General features: G+C 43.0%; 2 protein-coding genes across 2 annotated transcripts in view; one reads left to right on the top strand and one right to left on the bottom strand.

Annotated features, from left to right (window-relative positions):
• The window catches only part of cactin (cactin, spliceosome C complex subunit), a 51,229-nt gene extending 46,906 nt beyond the window's left edge, over nucleotides 1–4,323 (top strand). Inside the window, exons 17-19 of the mRNA XM_050168593.3 lie at nucleotides 493–543; nucleotides 3,123–3,185; nucleotides 4,087–4,323. Coding sequence (XP_050024550.2) covers nucleotides 493–543; nucleotides 3,123–3,185; nucleotides 4,087–4,212 — 240 coding nt within the window. The 3' untranslated portion in view covers nucleotides 4,213–4,323. The remainder of the gene's footprint in view (nucleotides 1–492; nucleotides 544–3,122; nucleotides 3,186–4,086) is intronic.
• Nucleotides 4,324–4,844: 521 nt separating this feature from the next.
• Nucleotides 4,845–12,554, bottom strand: lin (protein lines homolog). The gene is made up of 8 exons (XM_050168606.3): nucleotides 12,208–12,554; nucleotides 11,964–12,118; nucleotides 11,252–11,537; nucleotides 9,356–9,591; nucleotides 8,308–8,483; nucleotides 8,089–8,180; nucleotides 7,158–7,329; nucleotides 4,845–6,512 (listed from the first exon to the last, which is right to left on the bottom strand). The coding sequence occupies exons 1-8, from the start codon at nucleotides 12,314–12,316 to the stop codon at nucleotides 6,116–6,118; spliced, it is 1,623 nt and encodes a 540-aa protein (XP_050024563.2). The 5' UTR covers nucleotides 12,317–12,554; the 3' UTR covers nucleotides 4,845–6,115.
• Between the last annotated feature and the right edge of the window lie 1,261 nt (nucleotides 12,555–13,815).

Raw genomic sequence — 13,815 nt, 5'->3', positions numbered from 1 at the left:
ATTCTTGAAAATTTTCAGCTATGCCTCCTAAGCTTTGTTAATCTTGCAGCAAAGTTTGTGCAATACAATAGCCAGGCCAGTACAATATGGTTAGCAGCTTTGTAGTGTTTCATGGTTGTTTCCTTGCCAAGATTCCTTCTTTGCTGTTTTCATTTGTGTACAAAAAAAGTTTGCTTAACTTATTGTTTACTTGATGTATATATTATTTAATCTGCTGAACATAATGTTGCTTTAAAGTTTAAACCTTGAAAATAACTTTCCAGGGCCTTCGAAAATTGTAATAAACACCTGCAACTTTTTTTTCCTTTTCCACAAGAACTGCTGCAAACCCTGCATACCAAATTACTGAATTTCTACAGTACAACACTGTCAGTGCCTTGTCTGTGCTGTGGCTCGTGTCAGTAGTGTTGCTATGTGTTCAGTATGTATTCGCCCACCCATTGGTCAGCGTTTCTGCTACTCACTAGATACTTTTGCTGCCTTCTTTTACAGATTTTCTACCCTGACTTGATAGACAAGAACCAGACACCGGAATACTTTCTGGTAAGTGCTCTCCTTGGTGTAATAGCAAGCCAGTTTGTAATGTGAACTCTGGCTGGCATACTGGGATAAACCAAGAACTTGGTGTGTATACTAAATAAGGCTGCGCATGAAATGCCCACATATTTATTTACCGTACTTCAAAGAAGTGCAAGCTTTCATGCAATGGGTGACTGGCACTCAGCCACAGACTCTTCGGCACTTTCTCTGGGCTTTTTGTTTATGCTCTACTTGTGTTCCGCCTACTCTGGTAATACTTTAGCGCCAGTTAATTAATTCCGCATTCTCTGCGAATTTTGCACCAGTTTCAAAATGTCTGTGTTCCTGTAAAACAAAGGTAAAGTAGTAAGTTAATACACACTCTACATCTCCTTTTCTTTTACTTTGTTTTTATTTGCTGTGAATTGCAAACAGTTAATGAAGCCCAATTAGGTAAGCTAGGCCACTGTGAGTGACGGTACGTTGGTAGGATCATCAGGTTGCTTCATACACTTAAATGACATTGAATGAAGTTATTTTTATCGCCCTTGCACGGTTATGCGCATGGCAGCGATGTGGCAAAGTTGTAAATATTTGAGGAGCTAAAATCAATAGGTAGTTTTACTTCAGGTAATAATGGCCACTGTCTTGCATCAAGCTAAGAATGCAACAATGAAGAGCAAATGTAAATTATAATAGCTGCCTTTCAATTCAGTGTTATGATGTCCTCCGTCTAAAGACTGCCATGTCCCAAATGATGTTCATATAATACCCTATTTAGCTTCCCTTTTCTAGCAGCAAGTGAAAGTACAGAAGTCGGGCAAAATCAATTCACTGTAGTGGCACCAGAACCACATATTAAAGGAACATGCCTATTCGCGTAAACACTAAGCAAGAGTATTCAAATTATCGCAGTTGTCATAATGCAGTTATCGTAATATGAAGTGTATGATGCAATATGATATGAGTGCATGCTTATGGCTCTTTTTTCTACTGCTGAGTGACGTTCACACCACCCCAACCCCATTAATGTTTCGTGTCACAAAGATTGCGTATTTATCAACCCATCATGACAAGTGACTAAAGCGCAGCAGTATTCACATTTCACTGCTACCACTTCATTTGTTTAAAACGAGGTAGACATGCTTTTTGTGATGTCCATTAAACACAAAGTGATAATAATGTTGATATGATTGTGTTGCAACAATAACACATCGCACACTTGACACAGGTATTTGCAGATCTTACTACAATGCAATGACGACAGCCGAACACTATATGCTTTTGTACACCTTAAAAAAGTTCAGACCAGCATTTATGACTGTGCTACGGCCATACAAGAAGCGGCGTTTTATAGATATTCACGCTGTACATGCACATGTAAGCACGTAGTGCCTAGCAGACAAAACGCGGTGCAATCCACAATATTAGTGGTTCAGCCAGTGCCTGCCAGGCAGTGAATCTGCTCAATCTCACGCCCAATTGCACTTTCTGTTGAAGTGTACCTTAATACAGTAGAACCACACTATAGTGAAGTCACATCTGACATGAAAATACCTTCGTTGTAGGCATAGAGCCTATGCACATTACAACGGACCCGTGTACAACAGACTTTCGGATATAAAGGACCATATTTCAACCTTAGTTTGCTCTACCTATTTTATTAATCCAATGAAGTTTGCTTTTAATGGACTGTGCTACAACGGACTGTCGGCTACAGCGGACGAAATTAGTGGTAATTTTTGTCAAAATCGGGCATATAAAACGGATTTTGCAGTGTCAACACGGGCTGGCGATTGACTTGCGAGGGTCAACCGACCATCGTGACTCAATAATGTGTGCGCGAGGGAGAGAGGAAAGTGGGAAAGTGGTCAATTCGCTCGCTGTTGCTGCCGCGCTTCCTCACTCCAATGTTTTGACAGCGACTTTCCGCAGTCATCGAACAAGATGTGTTCATGTTCAGCTGTGCGTGCATGACACGGTGCTTGTTAATTTAGTTAGTAAGCTAATGTTTACTACTTTATACAGCCAATAAAACTATTATTCTTACTTCGCATAGCTGTTTACTAATTTGCTATCGGAATCTATGCTTCGCCATTTGGGCAAAACTGCAACTTTTTTTCTTTCAGTTTTTTTTTTTTTTTTTTTTTTTTTTTTTTTTTTTTTTTTTTTTTACTTTGGAAATTTGTCACTCACTCTTTGCAATAATGTGACACATCATGACCAAGGTTTCGGAAGTGAGGTGTTTCAAATATTACGGACTTGAGATAAAACTGACATTTTTTGTCGGATTATGAGGGTCCGTTGTAACGAGAGTCAACTGTATGTTTGTTACACACTGATGCCAGTGAGAAACATTTACATTTACCTTGTTATATCCAATAATTAATTATATCTGTATTCGTTATATCAAAGTTCAGCAGTATTCCTCTTTTTGTGTCCCTGTAAAACAAGCTTTGTTTCTAAAAGAGCTACACACTGCACTGTCAGTTTCACAACTGAGTGTGCACACCGTACAAGATTAGCAACCTGTCATCAGTGCCACAGACTATCACTTTGGTGGGCTGGTTACGTAACTGTGTCATCTGCTTTGCCAATTTCAGACTCCCATTGAAGGCAACAAAGACTTTTCCATTCTACGGTTCCATGCAGGACCCCCATATGAGGCAAGTCAAATCCTATTTTAAGCTGTGGCTTGCCACAATGTTTTATGAGCATGCGTACTTATTCCTCGTATCACCCTTAAGAACTAGTACAGACAACTGCCATGTCCTGTTAACTCCATAATGGAACACTGTTGGACCTTTGATCGAAGCAGAATTTACCGAGTTAACACATACCAATCACACAAACTGAACAGATGTCTCAGTCATGTTTCTGAAAATAGGTGCCGATTATTCTAATTAGATGCATTGCGCAAAGTTTCTCATGACGACAAGAGGGAGCTATGCAAATTTGCAAACATTACTAGAGGGTAATGGCAAGAAAATCCTAACATACTTGTAGTTTTACTTTTGATCAGCACAATCCATTAGTGTTTTTCACTGTATAATTTCTCTTTATACAGCGAAGCTGTTAAGGGCTAGTTTCCCCACTATCGTGTCCACGCGTAGAAAAAAAATCCCGAAGATAGTGCAATGCCATACCGACCCGCGGCATAGGTGAAGCAGGCATTAAGCACTCCCCATACGTGCACCGATCCCGAAGATAGCGCAATGCCGGGCCAAACTGCAACAGAGGTGAAAGAGGTGTTAGGCACTCCCCATACGTGTGCCCATTCCGAAGATAGCGCAATACCGGGCCAACCCACAGCGGAGGTGAAGCAGGCTTTAAGCATTCCCCATATGTAGGCCGATACCGAAAATAGTGCAATACCGGGCCGACCCGCGGCGGAGGTGCAGTTTGCTATCAAGGGGCCCACATACACAGTTCATCCTTCTTCACAGAGTTTTTCTTGTTTCATGTTACAACATTGTGTGTACTACATTTGCTGTTTGCTCTTGATAAAGGTCATGACATCCATGTTTTGTGGCACCACCTAAATCAGCCTGTTGTTGTCTTTTACAGGACATAGCCTTCAAGATCGTTAATCGTGAATGGGAGTACTCATACAAGCGTGGATTTCGCTGCCAATTCCACAACAACATATTTCAGCTGTGGTTTCACTTCAAGCGTTACCGTTATCGACGATGATAGGCCACCACATCTGAATAATTTGCTTCTGTCCATAAAATTATGTAAATATATTACGAACACTCACCTGTCTCAGTGATCATGTAATAAACACAAATGTTTTACTGTAAAGAGCTGTCTTTGTCACTAAAATTGAGTAGAGGTTTCAGGAGACGCAAGCCAAGAATAGGGTTTAGCGGATTGGCTATCACACGTTGCTCACATAGCAGTCACATGGAACTGGCATCATGATGGAGAGGATAATAAAAATTATGCAGATCCCACACACTGTGGGAATCGATACTGTATAAGCAAAGTTTTTTTTGTTCTGTTTGCATTCATTGGTGATATTTGGCGGTGATGTTTATGGCATACGGCAGTCATGATTTGATGTTAAATGTTACCTTGTGTGCACCACTTGTGTTTGTTTACGTAGTACACAGAACATAGAGCGAGACCTATTTGCTTGAGGCGTTGTTGTGTGCTATTGTTTATAGCCTGCGAGAATTAGCACTGTCATTGCCTCACACGGCGCATCGCATCATGGCTTAAGTGTTGATTTGCTGGATGGCCGCTTGCACATTGTCCTCTTGACACTGTTGCTTTAATGTGGCTTTGCATGTGCACGTCCTGCGTCAATTATTCATATGGACAAAGTTGCACAACATTTATTTTTCAGAAATAGCAGAAACGTGCCATACTGTACTTTCAATTCAAAATTTTTACCATTTGTCCACAACTGTTGCCATGTCTAGTAGTAGCATTTCATTTCTTAAAGAGACCACAGACGAAACGTGCTTTCTGACGGCGTCTTTCCTTCCTCCTGCAATCCTCCTGTATGTATGCAAGCTGCCACGGGTGAAGAGTGGCAAGGCTGTGATTCACTTGTTTCATCATGCCGTTGGCTTCGCATATTCTCTGTCTCCTCTTTCTACTCTACCATTCTATCTCCCCTCTGGGCTGTTGTGTGTGAGTACGAAGTTAAATGCTGCAGCTTTTGCAACGCTTTTGCGGGGGTTCACACATAATGACACTCGTCCAGAGGGCATTGTGGCGATGCCTAGGGAGCTCTCATTGAAGTCTCGGACTCCTCTCCCGCGCCCCGGCCATGTACATAATATGCATTCTCAACTCCCCCACCCCGACAGGGCATGCAAGGTAACAGCAGCAGCAGCAGTAGAAAAGCTGAAGGAAGAGGCAAAGAAAGCTTCGCTTTAAAACAAATGTTAGCCTGCTGTTGCCACTCAGGATCAAGCTTATGTCACTGCTACAATACAAATCTGGCAATCAGGTGTACAAAGCTGAACTATCGCACAAGTTACTCTCAGTAGTTGGTGCAGGGTTTGTAGCGTGCAAAATGCCAACAGTTCTGATGGTGCATGTGCATATTGGCACAACTATATTTGGCATGACTATATTGCTGCGGGTATGTGCCAGTGGGGACGAGGTTCAAGTAGTGCAGGTTTTTGGGTTAGGCATGGAGATGAAGTTGTTGGTTTTCTTTGACAACTGTTAAAGTATTTGTTGGTGGTGCTGCTCTGCGTCTTCGTTGATCCCACGTCGTTACAATATATTTTGAAGGCAACAGTAGGCAGTACACTTACATGGCACAGCTTATGCTTGCAAGTCTAATGCCTGTAAAATAGAAGTTGTTTGACATATAATGGAGCAATAGTATAATATAACGATAATATAACGATAGAGAGAGAAGTTGTGTAACAATAGAGGAAGATGGCCAAAGGGGAGCAGCGAGACAAAGTGAATATGAGCTATGAGAAGGTGTGGTTGCCAATCAGATGGCCCAGAAAGTAAGAGTTGCACAAGTGTTCAAAAATGAATTGGCAGCCATTAGCCAGCAAAGTCGGTTCTTTGCCACTGCAGGTTTCAGTGATCGTGAAGTGAAACAGAGATCTCCCCAAATGTTTTATGAAACACCTTCATAGATGTCTTCACACCTTTCAATCAGCCTGACCAGAGGAGCTACACTGAAGGGCAGAAGGTTATGTTTCTGTGTCATTTTCTCCAACTTCATCCGTGTCCTGACGAGAGTTGCCATGGTGACATCAAGCTGCGCAGATGCCTCTTGGCCAGATGTGTCGTGAACTTCACTGCTAAAAGACAGCTCACCGTGGCACTTTACAAAATTATCCCAGTCGGAAAGCAACAGCTTGAGGTAGCGCACGAAGTAAAGCAACGCACAGGTTTCCTGGGATGTCAAAAAGTCAATCAAGGTGACATGGTCGTTTCCTAGTGAGCCAAGGAACTTCAGGAACATCCTGTGTGGATCTGCGATCAATGTGGTTGCCATCCAGATAGAAGGCCTGAAAAGCAGACACATTTTGATGAACCTGATTAAGAAGTACTAGTTTCTTCTTGGCTACTGAAGAGTACTAGAACAGGCACGATAACTGTAAGCTGTACTGTGATGCAAGAGATGGCACATCTTGTGTGTCTTTTTTCGTGATTCCGCTAAAAGATTTTCACGACGATGTACCAATTGGCTCGGAACCAGATAGTGTGGCTGGTATGCAGTCGGAGGCAAAGTTATAAATATCCAAGAAAGTGGACATTGTCAGCTAGCTTCATATAGTTGTTTCCTTGGACATGTTTTATGAATTGAAAAAATAATTTTGCTTTTGCATCTTGGCAGATGGTGTGAAATCTTGTGTTTATATTGTAATACAACACACTTCTGCTTTTATAAGTGAAAAAAAAAGGTAAAAACAGCAAGATGTGCGGTGTGTCATTTGATTAATCCTCAGAAGGTGACAATATGACAAGTTTTGCCTTGGAGGACTTAGTGCAAGTTATACACTCACAATGGCTTACTTTATAGAGATAAAGAAAGGAAAAGTGACTGGATTTGTAACTCTCAACTAGAACATTGTCCTTACTAATTTGCTCAGTACAACTCGCAATCCAGCTTAATATAGCCATTCAATGTAACCATTTGACAGACTACTCACTTGTGTAAGTGTAAAAGCAGTTCGCTGAGGAGGCACTCCATGAGCTGATCATCTTGCTCCAGGAACAACTGCACAAGAAGGTCTGCGTCAGGCACACTGGCTAATGCTCCTGTTTTTGACCGAAGCCAAGTAAGACCAGCTTCTAGGGCTTTTGGTAGGCCTTCCTGCACGCCTGCATTTAAAGAGAGAGTCAATTTATCAAATCTAAATTATGGGGCTTAATGTCCTGAAACTGCACCAGGTGTTATGAGGGACACCTCTGGATTTAATCAGACTTCGCGGGGTTTTTAAATGTGCACCTAAATCTAAGTGCAGGTGCTTTTTCTGCATTGTGCCGCCATTGAAATGCAGCAGCCATGAGCAAGTATCGAACCTGCATTCCCATGCTCGGCAGCACAGCACCATAGCCACTGAGCCGCCACGATAGGTTTAACAAAGGGTCACCGATATGGCAGGTCAGTTCTGCAGAGAACTGCAAGGTGGAGGAAAGTTCAGAAAAGGAAGAGTTGTGATCCACCGGTCAGCAGAATGGAGCTACAAATGAAACCCATACAGGTTTCTCAGAAAGTAAGCTTTGCAGTTTGAGAAAAATTTGTTCTGCTTTGGGTATTGAAGCCAGGTCTAATGCCTTTCCAGTGCAATCACTCTGCTATCTGAACTAACCAGGAAGCTCGAGTTTGCAGGGCAAGGCTTAATTAACTTACAACTCGAAGCACTGAGACAGTGAATATGGCAAATCAAACGTGTATAAATACACAAGGTGCTGATGGTCACAAGGACTGGTCCGGCAATGGCATCCGGTTGCACAACTAGTCAAAAGTGAAAAAACTATAATGCACACACAGAAACGAATTTAAGAATTTCAGTCTCGGTTGTAATAGGTTTATCAGCAGTAAAAGCAGCATCGAGTATAGTAAATTTTCGCACTCACCTTGCATAAGACATGCTGTGGAAGACTTCATGAGGACAAGCATTGCCAGTCGAATCACCCTGTTGTCTCCCTGAGACAAGGCCAGGTTTTGCCTGACAAGGACCGAAAAGGTTGCAGAAGAGCATGTTCACAAACAGACTGATTTCTGTTTCTTATGCACAGTGCCACTGTGCATGCATCGGTTGCCTGAACTTGAATTCACAGGGAAGAAAAACTCACTCTGAGTACTTGCAACTAGGCTCCCTGTTGGTTCCCGCAAAACCGCAATATCCAGTTCGACAGTGTAGCTGGTCAAGCCAGCCTCTATGCACAGCCTCTATCACTTGCTGTCCAATAAGAGGCACCCACGGTGGAACTTTGGAAAAGTTTGCTTCTTCAATGGCAGGCTGTAGACTCTGAAAATCAATTGACGTAAAATCACCAAAGTGATTCACTCCATTCCAAAAGATTTCTTTGCATTGTACCACGATAAGCGACACTGAAGGTTAAAAAAATGCAAAATTATTAAACCTTATTCTGCAGACCTGTGCATCTGCGTAATGATATCATGCAGTATGATGCATACAGGAATAGCTGTTACAGAGTGCTGTGGATACCACAAAATTATCAAGCATCTGTTCTGCATCTGTCCTCATTGCAACATGCAGCATCTCTTTTTCTATACTCTTTCTCCAGCTGGACTCCAGAATGTTTTCAGAGATGAAGATTCCGGTACCGTGACAAGATATGCTGCTGGCACAAGGAGCAATTCACATGCTTCCACACCAGCCTTAGTGGCTGCCTGTGGGCATCCTATGCTACTTCTTGTCTGTGTGCAGTGTTCACTCTCCACTCTTTTCTGTCACCTTTTCCATACCCTCATGTAAAGTAGCAAGTGGGTGTTAATCTGGCTGAGCTCCCTACCTACCCTCATTTTACTGCAACAGCAGTTGAAGGCCCGAAATTGGGTTTGCTATGTCCATCCATCTATCTGTATGTCTGTCCTTCCTCCTGAGCCAACAACAGCGCATCAAACTGCCATCATCAAACCACCTCCTCATCCTGAGCTTATGAAAAACAGAATTTTTGAGGAGTGTTTGTTAAATAAATAAAGTGTTTCTTTCTCCTGTCTCGTTTATGCATACTGGAGAGCTTGTGGTATGTTTCCATTTGCTTAAAGTAGTTGGTAACGTTTAAGTGCAGCAAATAAACTTCTGAACTAGTCACATGTACTGTAGTGGGTAGCATGAAAAAAAGGATGCATGGCACAGCAGCTGCTCTTCCTTACCCTGTCCAGTATTTCCAGAACGGTTCTTGCCACAAGCGGATCCTCTCCCGCAGACCACTGCACAAAATGCTGAGGTAACAAGCCACCTAACACCTCCATACTGGGGCGGCACTGCACTAGTTTGAGCCATAGGCATAGTGTGGGGTACAAAGTGTTGTGTGATGCTTCATTCTGAAGACATGGCAACATGTTATGCAGGCACTTCTCAGCAGCAGACGAGATGCCAAAGGAGAAATCTGAAATTGAAATACCGACCTTTAGTAGAAAGTTGTGCATTAGTGGAATCAGTGCAAAATGAGTGTACTCATGAAAGCAATAGAAGAATGCCCTCCTGATGTAGCAGATTCAGAAAAAGAAAAGAGAGAAGTTAGCATCGCGCTGAGGACATGAAGCTTCCTGCAAAAATTACGAAAGCAGTCTCTGGTGCTGTGATTATTCAGCCACCATGGGAATGATGGGTAGCATACAGGTTTGTCTAATCTTCATGCTTTATAGCTTTGAATGTTGTCGTGGTATTTCTTTGTTGCAGTTTATCCGCCTTTAGCAGCCTAAATTTTCAAGCAATATCTTAATGCAATTGTCATTTTTTGGAAACCTCACCTAGTTTTTGGTGCATCCGACGATGCCTATCTAACGTCTTTCACTCCAACTTGGGTCACTGGGTAGCATAGGCTATTGGGTAAAGCAGCAGGCTGCTGTGCTGAGTGAAGTGGTTTCGAAATCTACGTCTTTCATGCCAATTTGGGTCACTGAGTATGTGACACTCTTCAACGAACCTCCTTCACGCCACCTTGGGTATGTGCCACTTTTCAATGAACCTCTTTCATACCAACTTTGGTCATTGGGTATGTGCTACTCTTCAACGAACCTCTTTAACACCAATTTGGGTCACTGGGAATAAGCCTCTGGGTATGTGCCACTCTTCAAGGACAAAAAAACATCCTTTAAGATTTCTGCGGTGCTGGGTGGAATTGAACAGGTGCCATAAATATTCAGGCAATTTTGTCTGAATATATGCACCATCTGGTGGTGGTAGCACCGTTAGATGGTGCAGCGTGTCCAGAGGGAATAGCGAGAGAGCAGCCCGGCCGAAGTACAAGCCTCATACGTAACGCGCTTGCGCAATGGCAATACGGTATGTCGGTGTTAATGCTAATTGCACTAACACCGACAGTCGCCCTGAGATGCAAAAAGTTTTTCTAAGCACACAAAAGCAGTACGACTCTGCACACCTACCTGCATAATTACTGCTAACTTGCATTTCTAATGCAACACGTTGTTGAATAATCAACTTGCAAAGTCACCAAGTTGCTTAAAGCCAGACGTATGAAGTTTAGCAAATCCATGTACTATGCATCACTCCCACGCTGGCTGAACCTTCATGTTCCTGTAGACACTAGTGCTACATTTCCCTCTAGTAAATTATGTAGAGAACTCTAAGGCTGGGGATACCTTTCCTGCTCCCTACTGCAAAGTTTTCAGAAATACCCCCAGATCTTTACTTTTGTTCACCCAATCACACCTCCAAGGCACTTACACTGACGTCCCTGCAAGTACACCATTATTGTGTAGAACTGCTTTTCATTTACTTTTCTCTATCTTGGTAGCACCATGGTAGTAATTAATCAATACTTTACATGGAATTGCACATGATGTTTCTAGCGATCTATTAAGGCCATTCTGCTCACAGACAAAGAGTTGAGGAAGATTTTAAAAAGTACAGCACCTATATCTCATGCCTAATATTTTTTTTATGTGTTCATAGGCTGCATGCCGACAGATGTGAAATTTACAATGCCTTCGCACCCAGACTACATGCTCGTGTGCACTGCTTCAATCGCATGACTCAAGAATTAAAATTTATGAGACTTATGATTGAACATGCACATGATATACCATCTAGACTGGCTGCTTGCATGGTAGGCACTGCCGGTGCGGGACAGCTTGTATCGGTTACTTCTTCAGGATGGCTGCTTCTGATGTCTGCAGTCAACAGGAATGTGATCAGCTGGCAGAATCGTGTTTTCTCATTAACTGGAAGTGTGCCCAGAGTGTCGAGGCGCTTGTCAAGTGCGTCAAAGAAAGCTTCCTGTAGTTCCTTGCTGCATCTCGCCAAGGAGTCGAGCGTGAGCAGGCAACAGTGGGCGACAAACTTGTCTGGGGACAGCAGCTGCAGACTTAACTGCACAACACAGATGCGACAAGACAATTAACGTTGTGTTTTTGAAGGCTGCCAATGATCAACTTTAGAGAATGCGAGCAACGATGATACTCGATTCATTCATAATGTCATGTGCTTTGGCAAAATACTTAAAAAGAAATGAAGTGAGTGAACGAGTGTTTGCGCGTGTTTATTCTCCAAGCATGCACACACACGCGGTGTGTTGACGCTTTCACACAGCACACACATCATCAACTCCCTCCAATAAATTCTTCTGAAAGTTCCAAGTAGGGTCATATTCGCTTTTAACTTTGTTTCTCTAGCAATTGTTGTGTCAATTTCTTTGCAGAAGGAAACGTAATTTAACAAAATAGGAAAAGCATAAATACGCGGCTGTTTGCCAGCGCAAATAACCCTCCCTCAAAGAAACACCGCGAGAGGCCTTACCAAGTTTCCCCCGATTTCTTTTAGCACAAGAGTGGCCAATGCATCCTGAATGCTCGGGCATATCGCCTTCATTTGCGATGACTTCCGTAAGGCTTCTGACATCGCATACAAGACAGTCAACCCAAGTAGAGTCTCTTCCTGCAGCAGCTTGCCTCCTGTAAAGATGTTGACGATTTAGGTGCGCCTAGGTAAGTACGACAGCTTTTATTCTGGATATTGACATGCATGAGTTCATGATTCCTACCTAGTAAGTCGACAAATTCATGGTTGACCAATGAATTCAGCTCTTGCTTTATTTCGCAAGCGCATCCCATCAGTAGCCGTTCATGCACATCTTGAAACCGGACAGCCATGTCTTAACAGAAAATTTTTTTAATGCTCCATGCATGTCGTGAATTATACGTGCTAGGCGACAGAAGTTTCATTTTTCTGGCAGTTCTGGGAGCTTCAACACTGTTCCGATAACTCCATTAACAATTCCCGCTTTGACGGTTTAGATCACCGTGGTTTCGACGTTTCGACTCATTTTCGACTGCTTCAACTTGCAAGATGTGGGCGCAGCCATATTTGTTTTCCGTTGTTGCCGGATCACTTGATCGACTATGCCAAGTGCGACGCTGGGAAGAAAAGAAAGTTGTACTAAAGCCCCTCCGAAGCGTTTTCTGTCGACCACTTTTTGGGAGAGCTTCGATCAAGGGGCCTGCTGGATGAGATGGAAAAGCATGGCGTTGCCATGGCGTAACGTTTATCATATAGGTAGGGGTGGCACCTGTTTGATTTTTGCGCTATCTGCGCGGCGGAGTCGAAAATCGTACCAGCGGAGAAAACTAAGATTATGAGGAACTATGCTGTACCTGCAGTGGTTCTCAACCTGCTGATTATGGTAACTGGACTGCGAGAGCACAAGTGGTACAAATTTTGGAGGTAATTGAGCATAAGATGCTCACGAAGCGAAGCCCGTGCGATGATTGCAGAGGGATCTCATTGACATGCTGGTGCAGCAAATCGTATATCTCTTGTGGTCGAGTCATCGCTTATGGATACCGCAGCTTTATGCAACAGTTGAAAAGGCATTGAAAAAGGCAATGGAAAGTCTCTTAATGAGCCTCTGAGTCGTTGACACAAATGGTGAATACACAGATATGACTCAAATCCTTCAGGTTGAGGCTCACCCGACTGTGGCCGCTAGACTACCACCTACAGTTGCGGCTGACGCAAATACACCAAAACTTAGTCCTTTAAACATTCGGCTCAATAAAAATCTTGTTGACTATAATTCTGACCAGGAATAAAATTGTAGCTCTGACTGTGGTTGACGAGAAACGCAGATGGAGCTTGACTCCCGGGTCCTTAAACGCCCTGCGTCTCCTGTAGCACTGGGAAAAAAGATAAATACCAAAAATGCCATTCAGAAGATATGTAAAATATATTGTTTCCAAAAATTTTCTTTTGAAGGATAACATCTTGGAAAAGGCAGTCAATACTGCTGGTCTCTCTTCAACATAGGTACACTAAAAGTCTTGCAGTGGAATTGCCGTTCCATTTTTTCTGCTGCTACTGATTTATTTTACTTGTGTTGTCGACATTTCCCAGCCCGGGGCGGATCCAGCTGCCTACATTGGGGGGGGAGGCGAGGGGGGGCAGGCCCGGGGCGGTTCCTTAATGTGGTTGGGTGCGGGGGGGGGGGGGGGGGAGGGTTGCGCAACTAATTACCGCACGTGTGAAACCAAATGGTTATGATTTGTTCTCAATCGCATCACTTAGTGCATTTTTCATCAACAACGTCTTAGACAACCATGCGTCAAGTTTGAAAACAATTGGCACCGCGGTGGGCATGGTCAAACCTTGTAAT

The sequence above is a fragment of the Dermacentor andersoni genome, chromosome 3, assembly GCF_023375885.2.
Source record: "Dermacentor andersoni chromosome 3, qqDerAnde1_hic_scaffold, whole genome shotgun sequence".
Taxonomy (NCBI): domain Eukaryota; kingdom Metazoa; phylum Arthropoda; class Arachnida; order Ixodida; family Ixodidae; genus Dermacentor; species Dermacentor andersoni.
Note: the sequence above shows the minus strand (reverse complement) of the source record. Positions and strands in the feature narration are given on the sequence as shown.